The sequence below is a fragment of the Primulina huaijiensis genome, chromosome 8, assembly GCF_012295235.1.
Source record: "Primulina huaijiensis isolate GDHJ02 chromosome 8, ASM1229523v2, whole genome shotgun sequence".
Taxonomy (NCBI): Eukaryota; Viridiplantae; Streptophyta; class Magnoliopsida; order Lamiales; family Gesneriaceae; genus Primulina; species Primulina huaijiensis.
This window is the reverse complement of record NC_133313.1, coordinates 21,738,889-21,765,348: the sequence shown is the minus strand read 5'-3', so window position 1 is coordinate 21,765,348 and position 26,460 is coordinate 21,738,889. Positions and strand designations below refer to the sequence as shown.

The window sequence follows — 26,460 nt, the reverse complement described above, 5'->3', positions numbered from 1 at the left end:
TTTAATTTGTTGTTTCTTTCATCTTCTATTTGTACGATTGTTTTTGTACTCGTTCAATTCCATATTCTCAATTTTTCTATCAATATATAAATTACATATTTATATAATTTTATACAATATAACCACAAATTTTGATATGGAAATAGAATTTCTCATTTTTTTAATTTATATTTTATGCAGTTGCTTGCTTATTAACTTGGTGTTATGACAAAAACTTATATGAGACAGCCTCACGTGTCGTATTTTGTGTGACAGATCTCTTATATGGGTCATCCATGAAAAAGTATTATTTTTTATGCTAAGAGTATTACTTTTTATTGTGAATACCGGTAGGGTTGATCCGTCTTATTGATAAAGATTAGTGAGACCGTCTCACAAGATAAGTACTCCTTGTTTATTTTTCACACTATTATTATTATTATTATTATTATTACTAGAATTTAATGTTTTTTGTTGACTAATGAGAAAATGAAGTTTTTTTATATATAAAATTTAAAATAAAAGTTATTAAATTTTTAAATTGAAATTATTTATTAGGAAAATAAATAAACGTGGTATGTATATTTGGATGATTAGAAGGTGTTTTGAGAAGTATAAAAAAAATATTTATCAAAATTACTTAGTAAAAGAAATTTGATAAAATATATATTATTATCATATTATTAATATAATTAAATTCATTAACGTTGAATATTCTGTTGTATTCACAATCGAGATTGCCATGTCCAATTTTAATTTTTTTTATTACAAATATATAAAGTTATTGTCTTGCTGAGAGATTCAAATAACCCTGCTACTCCACCATGTTTAAGAAAATAAAAGTAAAAATTAAGGTGCCGTGGTTAGCCAGGAATACGGTTCAGAATTGTCGGTTCAAAAACCTCGATCATTAACGTAACCTTCTTTAATGTTTTCATTACGGTTTATTAACCATCAGTTAGATTATAGTTAGGGTTTGACCATTCGTTTTAAAAAAATTAATATTGTTGAAAAAAATAGAGGAAATAAATATTTTTTATGAATAATTTTGTATAATAAATTTTTATGTTATATATGATATAATCATTTAATATTCAAACGCATAGATAAAAATAATTTTTTTAAATAAAATACATATCATGACATCAAATGTAATATTTTTTTATTCGAGAGAGGGGGAAACTCAACCATAACAACTAACGAATAGCTATTCTTCTACGAACTCTTACTCTCATCATGTATTCGTCAATGATATCTTGTAAATCTGCTAGAGGAGTCGAGATAGATCTGTATATTCGATCATACTTCAATGATTCAATAGCCAAAAAAATATGTCGTCATGCTATGTTCCCTATATATATGTCTCACTCTTACTTATCAGTCTTTAGTTAGAATATTTATGCACAAGAAAATCAAACTAAATGCTAATTAATAAGACATTTTTTTTATGCAACCACTTCACCACGGATACTGAATCAATTTCAAACATGAACTTTTGATGCTATCGGTTCCATGCTAGTTCAAGCTTCTTGCGAACAGTCCTAGCTCAGCCTCTTCGATCGAACAACATCCAATGTTAAACATGATACATGTGATTCAATGTTCAGACTCATCATGCAGTAATCCACCTCCATCCGCCCTTCGACCATCCTGTTTGCAACATCCATACACGTTGATCTGGTCTCGACTTCGGTTTGGGCCAATAAAAAATAAACCGGGTTCGTGTCTACCCTCTAGGGCTAGCAACCCGGCCCCTTAAAATTAATAAAAGTTAATAATAATAATAAAATAATTAAAAAATGAAACATCTTCCCGCCAAACGCTGGCGCGAGATAACACACACCAACTACTAAATCCCATAGTCACTAAAATCCATTTCCTTTTTCTCCCTACAAGCGGCTGATTTTTGAGGTTTCGAAGAAAGGTGAAACCTCTTTGCTTTGGATTTTTGTGGTTTTGCGTTCAAGTTTGTTTGTACTTTTTGGACTTTCGCGAATCGAATCTTGGTTGCTGATTTCGTTTCAATTATTTTTATGTTTTTTTGCCTGATAAGGCGCATCCAAATCGAGAGATCTATCTACATGGCTAGGAGGAGGACGCTGGCCGGTGCTTGAATGCAAAGGTTAGATACGCTTATATAGCGCTAGCTAAAATCTACAGAAAAATAGCTGCTTCGATGTTCCCATTTCTGATAGTGTCTAGTAATGTCAGAAATTGAGCTTGACTAATTTCTGTTTAAAAAAAAATTGTTTGTCAGTTGCTGAATTTGGGTGATTGATGTTGTTGACTGATGCCCTAAATCTGAAAAACGTCTGCAATATTTTGATTGCGACGGAACATCATTCCTCGGGCTGTGTAAATAAAAATATGCCTGTTGTTTTCAGTCGTCGAAAATTTTCTTTCGGGGTTAGCTTATTAGATTTTTAATTATGAAGTATGAGGGATTGATGAAATGAATCATGGTTGGAGAGTTTGTGTTGTATGTTTAATTTGTAGAGTCAAAACTCCTGATTAGGGTTGTGATCCATCAGTTTGAGTTTCAATTGCTGGTGACTTTTCTTCGAGTGGTTTGTTACTTCGATCGGTTATATCTCAAGTGTTATTGTGCTTTTTTGGTCGGAAGCATGCTTTAAGAAGCTTTTCTTGTAGCACTTCATTAGTTCTAAAGTACATATGCCAAGATGTATAAGGACTCTGTCGGAAGTATGTGCCTGCTTCAAATTTGTTTTGTTGATATTATGGTTTTTTTTATATGGAAAAAGTTTCTTGTGTTTATTTTCATACACAAGCTTAACTTTGATTTTTCCTTGTGATCAGATTCGTCACCCCGTTCTTGGAAATTGATTGCTGGCCCATCATATTTTTTTCTGATTCTATATGTTCACTAGGTAGCCAAATAGTCTTGCTGCAACAATGGATTCAGGTTATAAGCATTTTATCCATACCATTAGGAGTGGCGCGGAAATAAAAGTTTGTAATATAGATTCCCATAGAAGGCCAGCTCTTGCATTCAAGAGTCTAACTGAAGTATACAAAAGTGAAGAGGCCAAAAGACTAAGACGACATTTTATAATTGATTCACTATATACGGGTAAAGATTCAGAGCTCGACTCTGACCAAGTGGAAAGTAGAATGTCATGTTTGTCGAAGGCTGAGAGAAAATTACGTGAAATAAAACCTAGAACTGACAACTTTACTCCATGTTCCCATAACGATATGGGAAGTGATTTGGATGATGACACCACATTGGAACAGCTTAAACAAAGATCCAAAGAGAAGAGAAAGAAATCTAGTTGCATTGGTCTGCATTCAGTTAAAGCTGATGAAGACGAAAAGAAACTGCAAGATGAATCTGACCTTGATGAGCCCCTTATTAGATTGAAATTAAAGCTCCCAAAGAACTCAAATGCCAAAAGAAAATGCGTGAATGGAAGTTTTGCTATGTCTTCAACCTTTGCCTTTGCTGTAAAATCTGAACAGAATCTAGTTTCTGAAGACTCCCTTCTGGTTGGACATGAGACAGCTCCAGTTATTCATGTTAAATCCGAGGCTCCAGAAGCCGAACAATTAGCATGCCAAAGCACTTTTCCAGTCCACTTATCCGTTGACTATAATAAAGGATCAAGTTATTGCGGTGTAGCGCCAAACAAATTTTTGGAGGTTGTTCAAAGTGAAAATAGAGAACCATTGTTGCCTGTGAAAGAATTCCAAATTTGCCTCACTAATGAGATCTCATATGACCATTTGGAGGATATTGAGCCTACACGTATGGTTTTTCCACTGGATAGTGTGGGCGTCAAAGGAGAAAATCTAGATTTGAGTTGTCCAGAGTTTCTAGTTTTGCCTCCAACATTCGAGAGACGAAACGAGGTTGGAAAGGCACTTTCTTGTAGAAATGAACCTTCAGAGCGTTGGAATTCGGTCATGCTTTGTCAATCCAGCATGGAAGAGATATCATACCCGAGCAACAGTTCTGGCATTCAAGTTTCTGATGTGGCTGCTGATAATAATGTTGGTGGCATGGGACTTAATCATGAAATAAATATTAACCTCTCAGAGGAGAAAGATGAGCTGGACTTTCCAGAAAAACAATATGATTATCTGAAAAAACAGGAATCATCTCCAGAAAACAAAGCTTACGGTGGTTCTCATGTGCACTTAACTCCAGACCAACATCAGCATCCTGAAAGGCTCCTCTCAACACGGAAGGTTAAATATAGTTTTCTGCATGAGATTTTCGGTTGAATATACTCGGTGGAACCATTTTAAATTTCATGATTTAAATGTTCAGGCTATCTCTCCATCTACTCAAGAGAAATTGTGCTCGGCGATGGAATCAGTTGAACTTTACAATGATGTTACGAGATGCAGTAAGTCAAATGCACAATTACTCTGATGATGTATACTTCGTAATATATTGGCATTATAGGGTTGAGGAACTCTGTTTTATCGAGTGGCTTTCGTCAAGATATAGCCACTTTGGAAGACTTGCATGTGAAGCAAAATTTTTGCACGACACTTCATTTTTCCAGGGCTTGAAATGATGATGTGGAGTATCTTGCATCTTTTTTCTATTAAATGCTATTGGGGAAAAGGATCTATATACTCTGCAAAGATAAATATGTGATGTTTGGTGGGCTTGTTTTCAGAATAAAGATGCACACAACACATTTCATATCACAGTAATTTTTTTCTCCATCTCAACTTTTTTAACTGAAGGAAATTTTAACTTTCATAATAATGGCACCTTTTAGTTGTCTTAAAAATGTAGTATGGTGATTTACACATTAACATGTGGAAATTTTTTACTGTCTACATTCTCTTTAACTGGGAAGAAGTCTTCATCCCTAGATATCCAACATTTTAATTTTTATGTTATTCGCAGACCTTGGGAAACTTAGCCGAAGAAAAGCTGTTACAAATCCCAGACAAATCACGCAGAGACCAAAGAAAACCCAACGCAATGATGACAGTTCTCGTATTTCACGCAGCCTACCTAACCTTAGTACTGGATGTGCATCCATCAAATACTGTTCTGAAAGTGCTATTGTATTCTCACAGCGGCAGATGCATGACATTGAGTCACTTGCCGTGAAGCTGATGAGTGAGTTGAAGTCCATGAAGGACATCGTGGAACAAAAATTACTATTTGAAGTATGTCGCAATTCTTCCGTGAAGAATGATGCAGATGAGGTATGTATGCTGCATTTGTAGGTTCTTAAGAATGTAGTCCTCTTTGTTACGTCACTGAACTTCTGTTTTTAGCAACTTCCATTTCTGTTGGTGATTCCAAATGCACATTTCAGTTATGCCCATTAGTTTTTATCACATGCTTAAGTTCTAGGAAATTTTTTGATGTAGAATAATATGTTATTTATAATGATGTCTAACTTTACTAAAAATTAGGAACTCGAGTTTCTTAAAATCACTTGTCTTTTTGGAAATTCATTAATGGATATTACAAATACGAAATTACGTATAGATTAGCATTTAATGTGTCGAATGGATGTTTAAGACCTTTCCACCATATGGTGTGTGTACGGAAGAGATGGAACCTTCATAATACTTTCCTTGTAGTTTAGTCTTCTGAATATGGTTTCAATCTTCAAATGGATTCGCTTCATGAGTGAAAATCGACTTTGTCATTGATCACTTGTCATCCAGCATCCTTGAGTTGAACAAGTCACTCCTTTCAGTTCATCTCTCTTCTTGTATATGTTTATTCATGTGACAATAATGAACATATACAACAAACTTAAAGCCGGAGAACACCCGGATCTACATGGAAGACTTTGATGTGTAAAAAACAATGGCAGAGAAGAGAATAATTTATATCAAATATCTAATGCTAGAGTAGAGTGACGGCTCGGTCGACAACACCATGCAGAACTGCAATTCAAATCCTTGAACCTAAAATGCACCATTCAGACCTCTAAAAAATCTCATAACTAAAATTGTATCACATATGTCGTACCACTAACTTTTTGGACAGATTCATCAGAATTCAGGTCACTAACTCTATGAATTAAAAGTAGGGTTGCTAGACTTCTGGCGATCAAATTCTATATTTCACTTGTTCCTTTGAGCCCATGTAAAAGTTGCAAATATTTCTCGAAAAAAACTGTTTTTTCCTTCAACCTTGTTGAACCTTTATCTGTCTCATTATACACAATAATGAGGTAACTTCTGTCCCAATCTCTCTTCTCTGCCGTATTCTTCTTCTGAGCTAATAATGTCTTAGAGATGATTGATTGACATGAGCATTACACAAAATTCCTGAATATTAATGTATCCAGGGGATTGGCTACGGGTTCAATATAGTAATTTAAATCCTTAAATCGAATCAATGAAATGTTCTTCATTTTTAAACTTCGTTCGGACAAATGCGATATGAAAAATATTTCGTGAACTAGCCCAAACACAATAACTTTTGGATGATACGCACTTAGATTTCTGAAAATGCAAAAGTATCGCTTGCATGGAGCAGATACACTGCCCTAGTTTTAACTTGGTCATGTTCTGTTTCTTGGTTGGCAGGTTAAACTAGCCATTGATAATGCTACAAAAACTGAAGAGGCAGCGACAAAGTGGCTAAATATGATGTCGAGGGACTGCAACCGCTTTTGTAAAATAATGGTTTGTACTCTCTGCCATAAGTTTTTTGTTCGTACCTCCAATTCAAGTTGGAAATTCACTTTATGAATTGGGAACGGTTTTAGGCGATCTGAAGCATTTCGCCTAAAATGAAACTGCTGCAAATTCAGTTGGGTCAAATTTGAAAATTTTAAAATGTTATTTTAAAAAAAGTAAGTAGGAGCATGTACTTGTGCAAAAGAAGCCAGTATTTTGCTTTTAGTAATCAAAGATGCGGTATTTATACCCTTGCATTCAGACATCTCCCGAGTCCCAACTTAATAACATTTACTCTTTCTTGTAGAAACTGGCTCCAAACAACGTAGATGCTTACAAATATGCTGCCCCCAGGGAGGGGAAAAAGATCAGGTTTGCTGATGAAACTGGTGGAGAACTATGCCATGTCAAATTTTTTGAGGGTACAGCGGTGTCTTCTGTTTCTGATTGTATCGAACAGTAAGGCCGTTCATTTTAATCTAATGTTGTATCAATTTGTATGAATGCTTAATCATGTGTGCATCTGATGCTCTTGAGATTTAGATCTGACAAATTATCTCTTGTGAATTTGTAATGTATGTTGAAGAGTGCCGTCTCCGGCGGCCATTATTCTAGGATATTTATTGATTTTTTCAAAAAATTCGTAATTCTTAAGTTTTTGTGTATCCATTCATTTATTATAAATCATGGTTGAAAGATGAAGTTTTGGGTGATCAATTCCCCTCTAATCCATATTTCCTAAAGAGTTTGTGTTGTTGTGTAACCCTTTCCCCCGACCACAGTCATCGCACTTACATATTATGACTTCTCACATCCTAGAAATTCCACACTAGCTCCATGATCTGCCATACACTTCCTTCCAAATCTCTGTAAACGCCTCTATAATTTCATGATGTAGTCTTGAATTGGGAGAAAGGAAGCTCATCAATATCTCTTCTATTTATTTGAGTCGAAAAATCTGTTTATCCAGAATCATTTCCTGCATTGATGTCTTGAAATCCTCAAAGGGATCAACTGACCTCTTCACCACTACAAAACTCTTATTTACTTTTCCAGCGGTCATGTCCAGAACCATCTTCCGTGAAGTCATATTCTTTTCCTTCGACTCACCTATGGGCACTGTCATTTCATCATCTTTCCATTCTTTTGAACCAAAGCTCTTAAATATTCGTGCTCTTACACTTTTCTTGACTATCTGCTTGTTTCTTCGATTGAGGGGTTCCTCAATAATTGTTTATTGCAGATAAATTATAATTATGGGATGAGTTGGAGCTCGGAGGAGAAAATAGGCTGTCTTTCTCATTGCTGTCTACTGATGTAGTAGTTGTATTGATGCTAGCTATTGATTTCTTTTTCTTTGTCTTTTAGTTTCTCTTTTCAATCCTGGAAGCTGCATTAGGACAAGTGTTTCTTCAGAGTCACTTGAAATAGGAGAGTTGTACATTTTCTCCTTACCTTCTCTTCTTGTCTTAAAATATCTGTAATGAATATTCATCGTCGATCATTCCATGCATTGTGCATTGCATTGATTGACACTCAGACTCAAACGGCGCTATCTTTGATGTTCCAATATTGCTTCTAGACTTGGACTGAGATGGTGTAGATGGTGGAGGATTAGGATAACCAGGGGGGAGACCATGTATGTAACAGCAGGTACAGGGTTTTTAACCGATGAAGTAGGATTCTTTGGTCCACAGATTTGTAAAGAACTAAGAAAAGAGAGCTGAAGTTTAGGATCTTTGGCCATTTCTTGATGCCAAGATAGAATAATTAGGCTATCATTTGATACTTAGAACTGATATACTATGTGACACTAGATCATGTTCATGTATATAGACTATCAAATGCACACACGACATGTTTGAACCCGTACCGAAAAATTTCATAAAAATATAGAGCCGGCAGATGTTTATTATATATTTCATTTGGCTGTTTGCAACTCATCAAATCTTAGTGATGAAATGAGATTTGAAGCTGAAAGGTACAGTCAAATTCTAACGAGGTCATTTAGTTTGAAAAGGTACTGGTTTTAAAAACCATTCTGAGTAGGGTTGAGTTGCATAAAGTTGGGTAGGTTGAAGGAGTCTTGTTCGTGTTTTTTATCAGGAAAATCCTACGGCATCAATGTTTTTAAAACACGGGACGGAGCAAGTAATTCTTTACCGATATGTGTTTTCTTATTTTACAATAATTGTCGCATCAGCATGTTGTCTATATGAGAAATTTCAGATAAACTTGAAGGTTCATATTTTGGATATCTAGTGCTTTAAATTATATATAGTGTTGGAATATGCTTTGAATTTTCAATTTAAACGTATATTCAGCCCTTCTGATTACTCTGATTATTATTCTCGCTTTTGGGTTTTTATTTTTTTTGTGAATATCATTTGCGTGTCTTGTCAATGAGCCGATGCCTATCAAGGGACAAGTAGTAATTTTTTTTTTTTTTTCCCTTTGGCGTATAATTGATCAATTCACCAAATTATCGGTTGGTTTATTTAATTGGTTCTTTTTTTGGGTCTGAATCCGGATTCTTAGAGTTGGGTTGGACCCAATTCAATCTTAAATTGAGCTGAATCGGACTGATTCGCTGAGAAATTTTGACTAACCTTTAAAAAAAAATTATCTCGACTAACATATCTTACTCTTATCCGAGAGCTTAAAAATAATAGAGTGCTTGATTGACTCAAACTAAAAAATCGATCAACCAAATATATTCTTATTTTTTTATGAAAATTCAACCAAATATGTTCTTGCTTTCTCGCCGTTGCTTATTTTTATAACATCGATTCCAAATAAATTTCACAAAATGGTTACACTGTCAATTGAAATCATCATCAAATGTTTGTCCAATTATCTTTAACGAGCATGATTCTATGTCAGTTGTCCGCGAATACTGTGGGAAGAGGTGGGGCTGTTCTTCACAAACAAGTGAAAATTATAAGTTAGTGCCCTTCACCTTCAAAGAAAAATATGTGTTGATATCATATATAAATCCAACTTTTTGTTATTTTATTTGAAGGGAGCAACATGATTATACAAATATTAAACTTAATTGACTCCATGAATCCAGGTATAGGCAGAAATTTAGGTGAACACGACAAAGAGAAGTATGAGGCATTGTCTTTCTTGATTCCTAAAATATCTCAATAAAATATTTTATCTAAATCCACAAGTAATTCTACCAATCTGTTATAAAGCAGTCTGTGGCCTTGAACAGAAGACATGTAAATCTTGCTTATTCTTTTTTCATGCTAAAAACAACTTTGGAAATTAAGAAATAGACTTGAAGGAAAATAACACGAACAAATTACAGATGAAAATTTGCATATGATAATTTATAGTTCTACGGGTGTCTGATTGTCTGAAGTTCAAGGCTTCAAGCAAATGGGCTAAATTGTAATAATATTTTTTTTTTACCTTTTAATACACATTTGTCGTTATAATCTACAATTCAGGTTAAAAGCCCTAAAAATATCACAGAACACAAAAAAATGTCGCACCTTAAACCATAAACAACCACCTCTTTATGCTAAGGCAGTTTTATGTCCAAAAATCAATATTGATTTCATAATATTAAAAAATGAACGACCGTATTTCGGATCAATCTTCTTATACTGATTTCTGACCCTATCTAACAAATGAAAAAAATATTATTTTTTCTGTCAAAAATATTATTTTTCACTACAAATATATACTGAATTAACTAATCTTATACATATAATTATGTGAAAGAGAGACATATTCTTATAATATTAACATGTGAAATTGGCTAAATCAACAAATTCAAGGACGAATTAATACTTTAAGGTACCGTTTGGTTCATGGTATGAGATATATAGTATGAAGATAAGTAATATTTTGTAATAATAAAATAAATAGAAAATGATAGTTAATATAGTGTTTGATTTAATTGATTTGATTGATTAAATTTGAGATAATATGATATTACCATTTTGTCCTTGTTAAAAATATTAATAGAATATTAATAATATTATTTATTAAGGGTAATATCGTAATTTTATATTATTGATTTTATTGATATGAGATAAATTATTACGAATTTGATTGATGTGAAATAAATAATTAATAATTTGATTGATCGAGATAAATAATATTTGTACAAAACAAATGATATGATAAGACTATTTATATTGGTATTTAGAAATACTTAACCAAACGGTACGTAGTCTCAAATCCTGTCGGTATATTTTAAAGTTCGCACCTCATCCCTAATGATATTAAAATATTATTATTTCATATTTATTCAATTAAATACATAAAAAAAATCTATTTTTTTAATCTAAAAGTCTTTATGTCTGACACTACACCGTCGGTGGTGGGTTTTTCAAAAATCTTCAAATAGCTATAACATAGTTACGACTGTATGTATCTCTTACAGGGACTCTTGTTTCAATTTGATTGTTTGAGAGAGTATAAAAATTAAAAAATAATAATAATAATAATAATAATAAGCATTAAAATATACTACGCAAAACAGATATCTCATTCCTTCAAAAAAAAAAACAGATATCTCAAAATTAATCAATACATGTAATATTTAGGAATCCAACAACCCAATTTAATTCAATAACCCACTTCAAAAATTCCACCTTTTTCTGCAAGTCTGTCACTTTATTGAGCAAGAAAGCCGAACTGAAACTTTTTTGGAAGTGTAGCTGATTTTCACCATTAGTCCACCGAATAAAAATGAAAGATGAAGAATCCCGGACTCCGCAATCAACTCCAAGGGGCAGTAGCACGAGTTCAGCTACAAGTTTGAGTTTCAAGAAAGATGGATCACCTTTTGTGGGACTGTTTGGGAGAGGCAAATACAAGTTATGGGCTTTGGTTGCAATTGTTTTGCTTGCACTTTGGTCCATGTTTACTGGCTCTGTCACTCTGAAATGGTCTGGTGCTGATCTTAAAAGCTCCTCGCATGAATTGGACCCCTCCATCCATGGTGATCTTGATGTTTTGGTACAGAGTTTTATTGTTTTTCTTTTGTTATTATTGTTTGTTTGTTGTTTTTGTTTAAGGTTGGGTTTTTATTCTATGTGCTTTGTCTATCTAGAATCATTTGCATTATGCAAGTGTAAAGATTAAGTTTTGATAGATCTAATGATTTGCGCATCTGTATGTTAGAGATTTTAGCTTTCGTTTGAAGCTTAAATTTGAGGCCAAAATTTTGAGCTGTTTGTTTAGGAATGGATAAGAATCGAGACTTTGAAGTTGAGACTAACAGTTGTTTTTGGGTGGAATCAACATAATAGTTATGGATTATAAATTTTTGGTTTGGAATTCTTGTAATTTGAAGACAACCCATGAATTTCTTGTAGCAGCATAACAGATTTGAAACCAGTCAGTTTCAAATGTTTCATCATAAGAAATTAATTGTATGGATTTGAAATGGACAACATATTCCTCAACAGCTCGATGATATATTTTACCATATTTATATTGTTCTCGCAACACTTCCTTGATTGTCTTTCGTAATCTTTTGTGATTTGTATTGTGTTGTTTCATGTGTTGGAAAATTTTGTAGGATGTGGATGAAAGGGAGAAGATGGTGAGGCAAATGTGGAACGTGTACAAGCACAGTAAGATTGTTAGGCTGCCAAGATTCTGGCGAGACGCATTCGGGGCAGCGTACCACGACTTGACCAGTGAGGTATCCAGTGTGCAGGATACAGTACTCTTGGAGATTGCCAAGTTGTCGTTCCGGTCGAGGATGTTATACGAGCCGCCTGCACTTCAATCCAATACTAGGTACCTAAGATCCTGTTCTTTCAGAGGATGTTATACGAGCCGTCTGCACTTCAATCCAATACTAGGTACCTAAGATCCTGTTCTTTCACATTAACATTCGGTGGATGTACTTCAATTTAGATTAAAAATGTAAGCACTAGTTAGTTATTCATCCGAGGCATCCTTCTAAGAAGCTATACCTTCCGCCGTGTCATTTAATAATCGTTTAGGCGGGCCACAAAAACTGTAAAACAAAGAAACGAGTAAACCCGAATCAGCAGGACATTCGTCAGCGGCTTGCTAGTTTTTTAGCATGGTCTTGATTCTTTCATAGTTTTATTGTTACTCTTCAAACATTTTTCGGAATTTTTAGAACTTTGAAAGATGAATACTAACGCCATGTTCTGGTTCGTTCCTACGCTAAACAGGGTATCCAAGAAGGAAGAGACTTTGAAAATGCAGATGGGGAAGACAAGAAACTAAGCACTTAGGCAGCAGTTTTCATACATTGAAGTCTCAGTTTTAGTGGTTAAATTTCATGCAGCTGATAAAATTTCTGTCATACGTATTTTGCATCTTAATTGCGAAGCAATTGGATGAATTACATGTTATATTTCCACTTATTATAATTCGAATACCAATTAAGTGCTTTATAATTGGGAGAATACCCTCTAATAAGTTATCGATTCCTTATGAGACTCTCGATTTCCTTTTAAATTCATTAGTTTGGATTTATACTTTCTTTTGGCAATCAGGGTTGAGTTCAACCTAGCCTTGCGACATCGTTGTATCTATCCAATTATTCACGTTTATTTGTACATTACATGTGGGGTAAAATGATTTTTTATATGGCCACATATACGAAGATGAATGTAGATCATAGGAAACTTCTTTATATAATTAATAATATATCGTAGATGGGAAGATGAATGATTTATAATATAAGAATGAAAAATCAATATATTTGCATAAGATAATTGTATTAAATGTAATTTTTTATAGTACTTCTAAGCATAGGATGAAACAAAAATGTATCAAAACGTTTTATTTTTTACACCAAGCAATGCTTAAGGTAACATCATATCAATCTGCAATCAGATTAATTAAGTACGACGACACGTCGCCTTTTACTAGTTGATTTTCGTGTTTGAGTATGTCTCTTGTGAGATGGTCTCACGAATCTTTATCTGTGAGACGGGTCAATCCTACCGATATTCACAATAAAAAATAATATTCATAGCATAAAAAGTAATATTTTTCATGGATGACCCAAATAATAGATTTGTCTCACAAAATACAACCCGTGAGACCGTCTCCCATAAATTTTCGCCTTTGTGTTTATAGTTTAACTCTCAATGGAAGCACAGCCATGATTTCTCTTAAATAATAAAGAATGAGATTCTAAATAAATATTTTTAAAAAAATATATATATTCGCACCCCCTTTATTTAATTCTATGGAACCAATATATTGAATTCTAAGATCAGTCACAGCATTATTCAAAAGAGAATCAAATTAGAATGCATTAGATATCTACTCCATTATTTAAATGTGAAATTATTATCAATTACCAAAATTCGAAATTTCATTTCCAAATTATATATTTATTTGATATGCCATTCTCAGAGATAAATTTAGAAACGTAAAAGTAATTAAAGTGTTATTGAATCTTCAATTAGAAAATTCAATGATTTGCTGTTTTGCTATAGCCAATACGATTGAGCAATAATGGCGGGAACTCTAGGCGCCATTTTCATCCATATTTGATGAGATTTGAAACCATTTAATCCCACTCCGTTTTCGCCAATCCCCGAAACCCTCTTTCAATTGCAAGTTCCCGCGAAACCCATTTCGGCAAAATCTCTGTTCTTGAAACTCAAGATGGCTCAAGTTGAAATTGAAGAACCCACCTCCATGAAAATTCCGAAGCTCCACCAGAACGGGTTATCCGGTGATAAACCCCATGGAATCACCTCGTTTTTAAAGGTGAAAAAGCTCTCTGAGAAAGCCGTTTTGCCTTCAAGAGCATCGTCTCTCTCTGCTGGCTACGATCTATCCAGGCAAATTTCTTTCACACCCATACGGGAATTGGTGCAATCGAGAATTTTCTTTCGGTTAACTAATTTTTGTTCTGTTTCTGGTTCGATCTTTATAGTGTGGCAGACACTAAAGTTCCCGCTAGAGGCAAAGCCATGATCCCCACAGATCTGAGTATCGCGGTTCCTGAAGGAACTTACGCTCGTGTTGGTAATCTTCCAATACTTTTCGCATTTTTGTTTCGTTGAATCTCCCAAATTCTGGTAAATGGTTTTGAGTTTTGACTTTTTTTCTTGATTTTGTAGCACCAAGATCGGGATTAACGTGGAAGAATTCGATAGACGTGGGGGCAGGTGTGATCGACGCCGATTACAGGGGACCGGTTGGGGTGATATTGTTCAATCATTCAGATGTGGATTTTGAAGTGAAGATTGGTGACAGGATTGCGCAGCTGATCATTGAGAAGATCATGACGCCTGAGGTTGCTGAGGTTGATGATCTTGATTCAACTGTCAGGGGATTCGGAGGGTTTGGATCGACCGGCATTTAACTTTTCGGGCACACGATTAGGTTACCTGAATCTTTCTTATCCAACGATGTTGGTTGAGGAGTTCCTGTAATTGGCTGGACCATTTTGTCGAACATCCTGAGGATATTACGTTATTACTAGTATTATCATTTTTTGTTCCCTTTTTAAAGATCTCTTCATGATATATATATACAGGAATGACCAAAAGGTTGTACTGATTTTAGCTTCAGGACATTAAACAGTAATAACATTTTCTTGATGAACGATTCACCGATTTTCACTTAAATTTTGAAGGGGATGAAAATGCAATACCTTGAAAATGAAATATACGAAAATGGCCTCCGAGGGGAGCATTATTATAAAGAAAACTAGTTTGTGCAAAATCTGCACGATTTTCTGCTTAGAAGGGCCAAGCACCATCCCCCTTGCGTCTTATTGTTGTGAATCAAAAGGAGCAATATTTTAGGTTTTTTGAGACGACAGGATTAGTTTGTTCGCCTGTGAGTAAGATTTCCATAAAATTGACATTCCGAGAGAATCATAGATAACTCTTTGGTAGAGCTGTGCAATCCTCCTTTGGAGCATCCGAACTTGCCTGTGAAAAACGAACAACGAGCTCATATAGAACTGTTATATTCTAAATGGGTATATGCAATAAATATTTATGGTCGGTCATCATAGTGGAATATTTAATGTCTGGAAGAAGTAAAGGTGTAACGAGTAACGAGCAATATAATCAGCATGAATTAACTTTATATGAATCTCATATTGCTTGCTTTTTAAGATATATACCTACACCGAATTAATAAGAATAGACTGATCATGCTAAATTATGTCAGACAGTTCTGCCATGACTCTTCTCTCGGAGCTTTTCCCAACACAGAATCACATAAATTTATCCCTACTCCAGGAGTGAGATTTGTGTGAACATTAAGGTGGAAAGTGATTCTAGAAGTAGACAATTAAGGAGAGGGTCTGGAAAAAGATACAAGGCTGGAAGGCCAAGTTATTTTCAGCAGGGGGACGTGAAGTGCTTATAAAAGCTGTGGCCCGGGCTAGTGCCACTTATACAATGAACGTCTTCAAACTTCCATTCAACTTGTGCAAGTTCTTGCAGCAGATGATAGCAAAATTTTGAGTTCAAATAAAGATGGTAAAGGAATTTACTGGATGAAATGGAGTAAGCTTTGTCGACCTAAACTTCATGGAGGATTGGGTTTCCGGGATTTGCAACTTTTTAACCAAGCACTTCTCGCTAAACAAGGCTGACGCATTTTGAAATACCCTGATACACTCCTTTCCCGAGTGTTGCGGGCAACTATCCAAATTCCAGTTTTTTTATCAGCACCAATGGGACACATGGCTTCCTATGTTTGGCGTAGCATTGTTTGGTGGTGTGAACTCCTTATGCCTCCGAAGGCGCATTGGTTCAGGTAGGACAATTCGTATTTTCAAAGATCCATGGTTGCTCCGGCCGCTATCTTTCAAACCTATAACTTCACCCACCCCTTCAACGAAAACATGCAGGTACATGATCTCTTGTTGCCTTCCAGTGATTGGAATTGGACTGTGATTTAACATAACTTACGGCCTATTGATCATGATGAATTGTGCCGTATTCCTTTGGTCATTGGTGACGAACCTGACATTCTTGTTTGGCACTATACATCATCCGGAGAGTACTCAGTTAAGTCTGGGTACCACCTGGCTATGCGGACAGGAGTTGAAGGAAGTGTGGGGACCATGCAGCGCTCTTCTTTTTATTATCGCAAAATGTGGCATCTAATACTTCCTAACAAAGTAAAGATCCATGTTTGGAGAGCCCTTCACGAGGCACTCCCAGCTCGTGTTCTATTAGCCTTACGGTGGGATAAACATTGATGTTCTCTGTCCCAAGTGCTCTCAATCTGTTGTAACTAGTTTCCATGTTTCCTGGCGGTGCAAATGGGTACAAGAGATTTGGAAGACCTCAGCTCTTTGGCCGATTCTATGCTCTTTCAAAGGTAAAACTATTTTTGATCTTTGGAGTTGGTTGGTGTGTGATGCCAATGGGGATGATTTGGGTGTGTTTGCTATGTTGCTCTGGAGTATATGGTTGGCCGGCAACCAATATGTTTTTGAGGGAAAACAAATTTCAGCACAACACGTGGTTGCTCGTGAAAACAGCCATTGGAGCGATTTCTTGTTGTGCCAAAAGGATGGGTCTTCTTCTATGCTTCAGCCCCAACCATCTATGTGGTCTGCCCGACTCCATGGGTGTGGTAAAAATTAATGTCTATGCGGCCGTAATAGAAGTTCTCACGACATCTTGCTGAAATATATGCAGTAGGAGCTGGTGTTTTAACCACCCTTCGATTTCAATGGCCCTCTTGGATTTCAGAATCTGATGCAACAAATGTAGTGAAAGCAATCCATCAAGTCTCGCCACTAGCTCTGGAAGCACCACTGATAAATTTCATCAGACTTTTTTGTTTGCAACGGCCTGGGATTCTCATACAGCATTGCTACCGAAATGCCTACGAAGTAGCACACTATCTTGCCTCCCAGGGACTCCAATCCAAAGATGGCATAATCTTGAATGTGTAGATTTTTGTCCATCAGATATTGGGACTTATGTAATTACTTGTATGCCTTAAGCTAATGAAACATGATTTTCTCAACAAAAAAAATGGTGTGCTTAGGTAAGAGGATGTTTTACATACCTCTAGATATCTCGTAAGCAAAGTTGTAGTACTGAAATTAAAGCCTTCGATCGGTTCACCTTTCTTTCGAGATGCATGGAACTGCTTTCTAACTTGAGTAGCCAGTGACTGTTAATAGAAGTAGACACAAAACGAACAGTTTTCCACAGATTACAATATATAAATGGTAAAAACTGGGGGAAAAAAACAAGACAAAACAAAACCAACAAAATACAATCAAGTTCTGCATACTTTTCCCAGTTCCACTCCCCACTGGTCAAAAGAATTGATACCCCACACAAATCCTTCAACAGCAATTCTGTGTTCATAAATCCCCAATAGCTGCATAAAAAAGTGTTACTAAGATTACGCACTGATATATACCTAGCTCCAGACATTTTATGGAACAACAAACTCACCTGTCCAATGTTGTAAGCATTCAGGGAAGGAAGTAGAAGGCTGAGAGAAGGGCGATTCCCGGAGAAAGTCTGCAATCAAGGTGGGGTAACAAACATTAGCGGATGTTATGTTGTCCTACACATTGGAGGCTGCAAGAAAATACCTTGTGAGTTATGAGATGGCGAGGAACATTCTCATTTAACAGCTGTTCTGGGGTCTGGAGTTAAAATTAAGCATAATCAGAATGCTGGTATTGAGAAGCTTCATTGATGGATAAAAAAATATAAGTAATATCAATATGAGAGATAGCAACTACAGATTGGCAATGTCCAAAGAGAACAAACAATTCAATTTCAGAACATCAAAGGTATATTTCCAGCTTCAAATATCTGAAATGTGAACAATTGCCTCAAATAGATAAAATGGGAATAACTAATATATCACATCACTGCAAAATATTTATTACCTTTCCATATGCGAGCGCATCTGGTTGGGCAAAGAAGTTTGACATGAGCTCATCATGGTTACTAACTGTTTCACCTGCAAAAGCAAGTGTCCAAAATACTATGTTAAACTATTATTATCATCTCCTGATAATGCCAGATGTCGAGCAGATAAAAAGCTGATACCTTTCAGGTAAACAGGTTGTTGACTCTTAACCACACCAATAAAATCACATGGAACAACGCGACCCTGAAAATCCACCAGGGAAATAATGAAATTATAGATACAAGAAAATCCAAAATCAATTTCAAGTCGAACCAAACTTAACACTGTCCTATGTACATGAGAAGCTGCCTATTACTCTAGTGTGCTAGCAAATGTTGAACACACTATTCGTGAGCATTATACAAATGCATACGCTACAATTGAACACACACTATTCGCGAGCATTATGCAAACGCATACGCTACAATTGAACACACACTATTCGCGAGCATTATGCAAACGCATACGCTACAATTGAACACACACTATTCGCGAGCATTATGCAAACGCATACGCTACAATTGAACACACACTATTCGCGAGCATTATGCAAATGCATACGCTACAATCTATATCCAAAGTCTTGACAGTTATTCCTAGAAACGTACAAGTGACTAGCGGAAAAGCATGATTCCATATGTGCTCTTCCGATCAATATCAGAATGTCATGTCTTGGATTAAGTAATAGAACTTGGTATACCTGGTGAATTAGTTGGTAAAAGCTATGTTGTCCATTTGTTCCTGGTTCACCAAAATCAATTTCACCTGCTTCATATGGAAGGGGCACACCATCAATTGACACCCCTTTCCCATTACTCTCCATACTAACCTGAAAGAAAAATTAACGAAAGCAATGAGCAAGTATCAGAAAAAATAATGACATACAAGCAATATATGAATACAGAAAATACAGTCATGAAACATGCCTGCTGGATATGTGGTGCAAATTTTTCCAGTGCTTGAGAATAAGGCAAAATTGCCTAAAGATAAGGATATACCACCTCAGTCAAGGACAGCTAGAAATGAGATATTCAAATAAACATCACAGAGAATAAATACACTTACTCTTGCAGGATATCCAAGGAATGAAACATTCCAAACGCTCAATAAGCCTAACAGAACCTGAACAATAATGTGTCAATAACTAAACGAATATATTTGTTTATCCAAAAAGATCAATATACTTTTGAAGAAAATAATTTCAAAGTGAAAACGTGATCAACAAATGAGAAATAAGAGATTTGCAATGCGATCCCAAGCAATAAGAAAAGATGGGAAAATATCAACTCAGTGCACATCAAGTTTACTAGATCGCGCATTACAATATTTTATTAGATTGCTCACAATTGCAAAAGTTAAGCATCAAGACTAAGATTCTCTTAAAATGGGAACATACAGGTAAGTTTTTCTCGAAGGGAGCTGAACGGAAATGTTGGTCAATGCTCCAAGCTCCCTTCAGAAATCTTCAAGCAAAAAAGAGATATCATTAAAATGCCATACAATGTGTGGAAAAACAAATATATCAAAATAGAATATCCAGGAGCACCAATTCAAAAAAATAATTCCAATTTTCTTAAATTGAATCAAAAAGTCTTATGTGCAAGCTCTAAATAGTTGGTATGAAAGACATAGAACCACGAATGGCGATCGCTTCAAATCAAGGAAAGACGCATGTTACTGACTTTTCAACCACTGGAAAACCATATTGCAGAGAAAGAGGCAACACTCCAACAGCGCTGCAAACTGCAAGAAATGGTTCAGCGACCAATTAGGTGACACTCGAAGCAACTTTTTGCACCAAAATCAGACACATGTACCACTATAACGTCCTCCCACCCAATCCCAGAATGCAAAAGCATTATTTGGGTCAATGCCGAATTTTTCAACAAGCTGCATTGAAAAAAGAGGGAAAATATGATTGATGATGCGTTAAATAAGTGAGACACGACAGAGTTTCACAATAAGAACTTTTTTCGATTTCAGTCACAATTTTGGGACAATGGAATAATTAGTTTTGTATTATTCCGATACATTTGCTGCATAATAGGTCATATTTATAATTTCAAATGAACTAAAAGTAGCCTGTGAGGAGGTGAATATCCAATTCATAAGCCACACAAATTGTCAATCAGAAAACTTTTACACAAGTGTGAACACTTTATTTTTCAGAAATGTATTCACAGGAATATTATAAAAAAAAACTAAGGGTTCAAGACAACAATAAAAAATAACAAAAAATCATAAACCCACATTTATATAGGACATGTAGTTAGTAGTCTAGTACAAATGCTGCAAAAAATCACTGGAAAAGGAGAGAGAGCTAGGGAAAAAAATCTCACCGTTAGGTTGGTACTGACAGCAATCATATGCTTTGCCACTGCTTGTGGCCTAGAAAATACAGATAAAAAGTTAAATGTGTAATGTTCATGTACATATATAAGCTAAAATTATAGACAGAGACTATCTTAAGAACAATAAGCTCAAATCTCATGTAAAATTATCATAGAGACAAGACTGTTTCATAAAGATCTCATACAAGTGATGGCTGCCTAAAAGTCACAAAAAAATTGCAAGACAGTTAATATTCCATTGTGTTGCATGCTGTTTTATTCTTAAGAAAATGCTATCACGTGAATGATTGCAATCATCTAAATACACGCAGCTGGGACAGATTTTCAATTTATCTTGTTAGGCATAAAGCTTGAATAGACATAGCATTAAGTTTTTACTCACCCCAATGCAGTTATGATCCACTCTCTCAGAGTTCGAGCATTCAACATGGTCTCAGCCGTGGTGAAAGTCTTTGAGACCACAACAACTGCAATGCATCACAAAATAAGAAAAAGGTAACAGAAGTGCTTGGAACTTTAAACCCTTCACAAACCACTCGTTTGTGAGCTTTATATTGACAATCATATAAAATACAAAGTATTTATACCTAAAGTTGTTTCAGGGTTCAAGCCTGCTATATTTCGTGCGATGTCAATTGGATCAACATTTGCGAGGCTTCACAGGAAAAGCAAAAAATACTAAGAGAAATAAGCAGAAGTGGATCGACATTGCAAACTCTGAAGCAGGAGCTAAAATTAAGTCGACGAAATCAATATCACAAGGCCTAATCACTGAGCAATATAGATATGCTTACAAGCGCAGCTGGCGGCCTCTTGCAAATTCAGCAGCTTCAGGATCTGAAAGTTGCCAAGTTTATGCTAAATGTCAGCCGTGCTGTTAGTTGCAAATATACACAAAACTGCAGACAAATTATTTTTGGAAAAAAAGAACAAAATGTATGAATAAGTGAAAAGCACATCTTTTTTGTCATAAACCTGTTTGAAGTGCAGTATGCACAAACAGTGGTCCGAGGAAACTGCCTCCAATCCCAATTGCTATGACATTTTTCAATACTTTCCCTGTCGCTCCAACCTACCAAAGTTCGCAAATTAGCTTTTTCAAAGCATGAAGACAATGAACATTGATTAAGATGTATTTGAGGTTAAGACTTACCCAGGCACCACTGCGAATTGCCTCAGAGAAGCCCTTGATCTTATCAAGGACTTTCCAAACATCTGGGACAACGTTCTTACCATCACTATTTATGACTGCATCTCGGGGAGCACGAAGTGCTACGTGAAGAACAGATCTATTCTCAGTGCTGTTTATCTGAGAACCCAACAAAGGAAAATGCATGAATTGACTATATTTGTTTTAGTGCAATGGTCCAAAGTTTTTGTGCATTGGAATATTACGCACCAAAATATGCCATAACTTTAGACATCAATTAGTAAGATTTTTCAACAAGCTTAAATCTGGCAAATCATAAGGTGAAATTTTAAGTGCTTTCTTGATCTTCTTGATTGATTAAAGGGACAACTGTCAGAAACCTGCCATGGGGTCTTCGTATAATTACTTTTCTTAGTTACTCAAGCAAATTATGGCTCTTTCTTATTTAGGGCTCTTTGATATTGAAGAGTATCAAATACTTTATCATTCTAAAACTACTGAAATAATAAAGTTTTTTTCCCTGTTCCAATAATATAACAAAAAAACAAAGCTAATAGTATTATTCCCTGTCAGATCATCCAAACTAGTTTTAAAAATTGGGAATCGCTTTTATATGCGATTAGAAATTACTCTAATTGGGAAAAGATTAGAAATCAAATTTTAAATCAAATCGCTTTTTTCCCAGTATTATTGTATAAATTACTCTTTGGCAAAAGATTAGAAATCAAATTTTAAAAATTGGGAATCGCTTTTATATGCTATTGACTATTTAGTAATTAGGAGGCCATGTCCCAGTTCCATTAAGATTCAATTCAGTCAGCTTGGGTGTAAGTCCTTTTCCTTTTTGTGGGCCATTTGGTAAGTGTATATGGAGGTCATACCATTAGACCAATGTCTCTGATGGGCGCAAATATACAAATAGAGATACGTAATATTACGACATATAGCTATTCAAGCAGCATTGGGTGGTTTTCCAGAACAACGAGGCTTCAGCCACCCACTGACATAATAAAAACCAAGTTGGAGAAGTTCTGGAGAAACAAAAATACACGAACATATACAGGAAATAATCATCAACTCACAAGATCTCCATTGAACATCCGGTTGATCTTTTCTTTCAAATGTGCTGCCTACATCACCACAATAGGTATCACTAAACAAGACTAAATTATATATATAGATATAATATATCCACAAAACAGCATGATTCACATCTAACACACCTCAGCTAAGTTGTAGAGCTTCTTCAGGGTGTCAAGAGTGGCGCATTGCCTCGAGTAATCCAACAAAATCCCATCAAAACTGTTAGAAGAAATATAATATCAACACAGATAAGTAAGCAAAGCCTGACATTTCAGTTTAACCTTCCAAACAAGAACACGGGAAAAAAATCAATTGAACAAAGTCGGTTGAGTGAAAGGAACCACACAGTCGTACACTGTCATCATGGACTGGCATCTCTCAACATCGTTCATCAATTCCCGCAAATGAGTCTTCTCAATGTCGTGAACATGGGCCTGGAAACACAATTTAGGCAGCATCAAGACAAACCATCAAAAAACACTTTATACAGAATGCTAAAATGTGAAAACCTGACTTTACCTTCAAATCCTTCCACGGATCAGTTCCGCATATTAAAGCAGACAAAGCCATCTATAAATATGCAAACAGAATTCTTCACATTTCATATTTGAAAAGAACATACCAAAAGCTATGTTATATGGTGCCAAATAAACCTTAAAGTAAATGAACACTGAAAGAAAATTATCACTAATCCGAGTTGGAGTCAATAAGAGGAATAAAAAGTCAATCAACTTGGCAGTTGTGATTGGATAAGCCTTGGAAGTCATTGACTGACTGAGAGGGTTAGTGGTTACATCAGTAACACACACATATTACTATAAGTGGCAGCCCTCGGTGAAAGCAATGACACAACCAACGTAATGAAAGCTTTAGAGTTGAATGAAAAGAACCAGAGAGGCCAGAAAGTGAGAAAAATTCAACAGAGTTCTTTCTTGAGTGAAGAAGAGAGTACTGAGTGAATTTGCTGCGCAGAATTGTATTGTTTATCTGGAACTCTTGTTGATCAATGAAATGTTTCCCATGGATGTGCTCATCTTTTTGGGCAGAACCACGTATTTCCTTCATGGTATGTATTGTTTGATTAAATTCCAGAACAAAGTGTAGAAATCATTCGAGATTCATTAGCCACAGTCATCAGTAATCATCGAATACTTCATTGTATCCAATTAGACCATTGTTTAACAACAAACACATAAATCCAAACCAAACCACAAGCCCGTGTCTCCAATTGGTTTCCTTTTAAGTCCTCGGGTCTATCTAGCATACACCACTTTCCTAATTCTTTTTTCTGTCAACTTTAACAGTCTTTACGATTAAACGCATGACACGAATCGCCAATTCATTATCAATACATCATTCGTATCTGAACGACTGCAATCGATTCACTTCCGGTCATTTTATTGTTTATGCATTGAGTTCAGATTCACAATAAAATGCAAAAAATTAGCATGATTCGTGCATAAAAACTTCATTGCTGGGACAAAACTACAAACTTATCGAATCAACCAAAGATAACAGAAGATTAATTTGCCGAAAAAGTAATGAGAAATCTTTGAAGAAGAATATACCTGAAAGGTGGTGTAGAAATGGGATGAGCTTGGGTCGGAAGTGAAGAGAGGGTCGAAGAATCGGACCGATTTATGAATAATTTTATCGTTGGGATGTCACGTGGCACGCTTGAAAAAAAAATGAGAATAAAAATTTGAGAGGCACTATTCGGGGCATATATTATGCTCGAATCGGATCTAATAATTTGGATCTTTTTGGCCGGCTGCTTTGTAAAAGCAACGGCTGAGATTGATGGGTGCCAAAAAAACAGATTCCGATTCTGGGAATCGACCTCGGGTCTCCTGAGTGAAAGCCTGATAACCTAACCGCTAGAAGACAAGGTAAATGGATAAAATCACGTAATAAGTTTAAATTTGTTATATTTTCCAGTTGGCCCTAGCTGGTGCGTAATACACCACAGCATGTGAGAAATTAGATATGAATTCAAGGTTTCTATTGTACCCAAACTAAACAATTAATTAAATTTTGCCTATTCTTTATTTTTCAATATGGAAATACGTTGTTGAAATTTTTGAATATTTGTACAATCAACCACGTTAAAATGATATAGACAATGATAACAATGCATTCAAATATTTAAATCATATATAATTTAGGTAAAAACTTGTGTGAGACGGTCTCACGGGTCGTATTTTATGAGACGAATCTCTTATTTGGGTAATCAATGAAAAAGTATTACTTTTTGTGCTAAGAGTATTACTTTTTATTGTGAATATCGGTAGGGTTGACCCGTCTCACAGATAAATATTCGTGAGACCGTCTCACAAGATACTTACTCTATAATTTAATAATCATATTTCATTCTTTTTTCAATGGAGAAATTGTTATATCCAACCAAATAATTTTCAAATATTTCTCACCATCAAAATTCAAACATATAAATATATCCGATTTGAATATTTCTTTTGACAAAAACTTATGTGAAGCTGTAATGGCCTCTGGATTCGTGTTTGAAAATTTGCGGAAAATTTTAAAATTTTTCTTTTAAAATAATTAAAATGTTTAAATTTTTCTTTTTAAATAATTAAAATGTCTCATTCATAAGATAAACTGATAAATACAGATAAATAAAGTTTAATATTCAAAATAGCAGGGGAAGTAAATAATGTTTCAAAACGACTGCTTAAAATAATTCATTGTAATAAAATGAGTTTTCGCAAAAATAGTAAATAAACTGATAAATGAGGTCCTCGAGTCCCACTACTGCCAACTCGAGCTGGCTCACTGGTCCCCGCCCTCGATCTCGACATCATCAGTACCCACAACAATCAAGTCTAGTGAGTCTAAAGACTCAGCATGCATATATCGTAAATAACAAGTAAATAGATAATAATAAAATTGCATGCGAAGTGAAAATATCATGTCATGAGGAATTATAGTACTTGCATAACTGAACTGTAAATATCTTATCATGGATAATTATAAATACGTGCATAACTGAACTGGAAATCATAAGTGAACTGTTTGCTCAATAGAGCTCTGTAATAAAATAACCTGTCATAATTTTGCTGAGATTATGTTCTACGCAAGTGGCCCCATGAACTGCACTGAACTGAACTGACCGGTAAGTGACCACCAGGTGAAGTAATAATCGTCTGATCAGACTAATGCCACAGTATACTGGGTGGGACCGATAAGTGACAACCGGGATGAACTGAACTGAACCGGTAAGTGACCATCGGGTGAAGTAATAATACCATGACAGTGAAGTGGCCACAAGCAATATCGCATGAATCTCAAAAATGAATATTTTATGCACGTAATATAATTAAATAGCGTAATTAAATATCCTGTATTAATTTTTTCCATATGGGT

At 35.3% G+C, this 26,460-nt stretch overlaps 4 protein-coding genes across 9 annotated transcripts; 3 read left to right on the top strand and 1 right to left on the bottom strand.

Annotated features, from left to right (window-relative positions):
- The first annotated feature begins 1,960 nt into the window (after nt 1-1,960).
- Nucleotides 1,961-7,985, top strand: LOC140982504 (uncharacterized). Of its 4 annotated transcripts, XM_073449036.1 has the most exons (7): nt 1,962-2,101; nt 2,797-4,188; nt 4,271-4,349; nt 4,865-5,172; nt 6,517-6,615; nt 6,917-7,068; nt 7,853-7,985. In XM_073449036.1, the coding sequence occupies exons 2-7, from the start codon at nt 2,893-2,895 to the stop codon at nt 7,854-7,856; spliced, it is 1,938 nt and encodes a 645-aa protein (XP_073305137.1). In that variant the 5' UTR covers nt 1,962-2,101; nt 2,797-2,892; the 3' UTR covers nt 7,857-7,985. The 4 variants fall into 4 exon arrangements, with proteins under 4 accessions (XP_073305140.1, XP_073305137.1, XP_073305138.1 ...); XM_073449039.1 differs by lacking the exon at nt 7,853-7,985 and having other exon boundaries at nt 1,961-2,101; nt 2,868-4,188; nt 6,917-7,238; XM_073449037.1 differs by lacking the exon at nt 7,853-7,985 and having other exon boundaries at nt 1,992-2,180; nt 6,917-7,237.
- A 3,169-nt stretch (nt 7,986-11,154) lies between these two features.
- LOC140982365 (uncharacterized) lies at nt 11,155-13,092 on the top strand. 2 transcript variants are annotated; one of them, XM_073448845.1, is made up of 3 exons: nt 11,155-11,589; nt 12,155-12,443; nt 12,786-13,092. In XM_073448845.1, exons 1-3 carry the CDS (start codon nt 11,320-11,322, stop codon nt 12,809-12,811), a joined length of 585 nt encoding a protein of 194 aa, XP_073304946.1. In that variant the 5' UTR covers nt 11,155-11,319; the 3' UTR covers nt 12,812-13,092. The 2 variants fall into 2 exon arrangements, with proteins under 2 accessions (XP_073304946.1, XP_073304947.1); XM_073448846.1 differs by having other exon boundaries at nt 11,160-11,589; nt 12,155-12,378.
- A 945-nt stretch (nt 13,093-14,037) lies between these two features.
- Nucleotides 14,038-15,092, top strand: LOC140982538 (deoxyuridine 5'-triphosphate nucleotidohydrolase-like). Its single transcript, XM_073449086.1, has 3 exons — nt 14,038-14,417; nt 14,513-14,604; nt 14,700-15,092. Exons 1-3 carry the CDS (start codon nt 14,239-14,241, stop codon nt 14,942-14,944), a joined length of 516 nt encoding a protein of 171 aa, XP_073305187.1. The 5' UTR covers nt 14,038-14,238; the 3' UTR covers nt 14,945-15,092.
- A 158-nt stretch (nt 15,093-15,250) lies between these two features.
- LOC140982537 (glucose-6-phosphate isomerase, cytosolic-like) lies at nt 15,251-24,765 on the bottom strand. Of its 2 annotated transcripts, XM_073449085.1 has the most exons (25): nt 24,645-24,758; nt 24,029-24,135; nt 23,596-23,646; nt 23,431-23,510; nt 23,217-23,295; nt 23,076-23,123; nt 21,997-22,152; nt 21,819-21,915; nt 21,638-21,680; nt 21,431-21,498; nt 21,226-21,310; nt 20,832-20,880; nt 20,310-20,382; nt 20,175-20,235; nt 19,889-19,955; nt 19,558-19,614; nt 19,419-19,472; nt 19,193-19,321; nt 18,633-18,696; nt 18,470-18,543; nt 18,167-18,220; nt 18,024-18,092; nt 17,857-17,946; nt 17,626-17,733; nt 15,251-15,518 (listed from the first exon to the last, which is right to left on the bottom strand). In XM_073449085.1, the coding sequence occupies exons 3-25, from the start codon at nt 23,644-23,646 to the stop codon at nt 15,462-15,464; spliced, it is 1,713 nt and encodes a 570-aa protein (XP_073305186.1). In that variant the 5' UTR covers nt 24,029-24,135; nt 24,645-24,758; the 3' UTR covers nt 15,251-15,461. The 2 variants fall into 2 exon arrangements, with proteins under 2 accessions (XP_073305186.1, XP_073305184.1); XM_073449083.1 differs by lacking the exon at nt 24,029-24,135 and having other exon boundaries at nt 24,645-24,765.
- Nucleotides 24,766-26,460: the final 1,695 nt, after the last annotated feature.

What these genes read in the sequence shown, in the direction of transcription:
- LOC140982537 (XM_073449083.1), bottom strand. Translation starts at nt 23,646, where the DNA reads ATGGCTTTGTCTGCTTTAATATGCGGAACTGATCCGTGGAAGGATTTG. An exon ending in GGTTTTCCAGTGGTTGAAAA is followed by an intron (nt 19,956 to 20,174) that starts GTCAGTAACATG and finishes TTTTGCTTGAAG; the next exon opens with ATTTCTGAAGGGAGCTTGGA. An exon ending in ACAACCTGTTTACCTGAAAG is followed by an intron (nt 18,544 to 18,632) that starts GTATCAGCTTTT and finishes TTGCTTTTGCAG; the next exon opens with GTGAAACAGTTAGTAACCAT.
- LOC140982365 (XM_073448845.1), top strand. Translation starts at nt 11,320, where the DNA reads ATGAAAGATGAAGAATCCCGGACTCCGCAATCAACTCCAAGGGGCAGT. An exon ending in ATGGTGATCTTGATGTTTTG is followed by an intron (nt 11,590 to 12,154) that starts GTACAGAGTTTT and finishes AAAATTTTGTAG; the next exon opens with GATGTGGATGAAAGGGAGAA. An exon ending in GCACTTCAATCCAATACTAG is followed by an intron (nt 12,444 to 12,785) that starts GTACCTAAGATC and finishes TACGCTAAACAG; the next exon opens with GGTATCCAAGAAGGAAGAGA.
- LOC140982504 (XM_073449036.1), top strand. Translation starts at nt 2,893, where the DNA reads ATGGATTCAGGTTATAAGCATTTTATCCATACCATTAGGAGTGGCGCG. An exon ending in GGCTCCTCTCAACACGGAAG is followed by an intron (nt 4,189 to 4,270) that starts GTTAAATATAGT and finishes TTAAATGTTCAG; the next exon opens with GCTATCTCTCCATCTACTCA. An exon ending in ACCGCTTTTGTAAAATAATG is followed by an intron (nt 6,616 to 6,916) that starts GTTTGTACTCTC and finishes TCTTTCTTGTAG; the next exon opens with AAACTGGCTCCAAACAACGT.
- LOC140982538 (XM_073449086.1), top strand. Translation starts at nt 14,239, where the DNA reads ATGGCTCAAGTTGAAATTGAAGAACCCACCTCCATGAAAATTCCGAAG. An exon ending in GCTGGCTACGATCTATCCAG is followed by an intron (nt 14,418 to 14,512) that starts GCAAATTTCTTT and finishes CGATCTTTATAG; the next exon opens with TGTGGCAGACACTAAAGTTC. An exon ending in AGGAACTTACGCTCGTGTTG is followed by an intron (nt 14,605 to 14,699) that starts GTAATCTTCCAA and finishes TTGATTTTGTAG; the next exon opens with CACCAAGATCGGGATTAACG.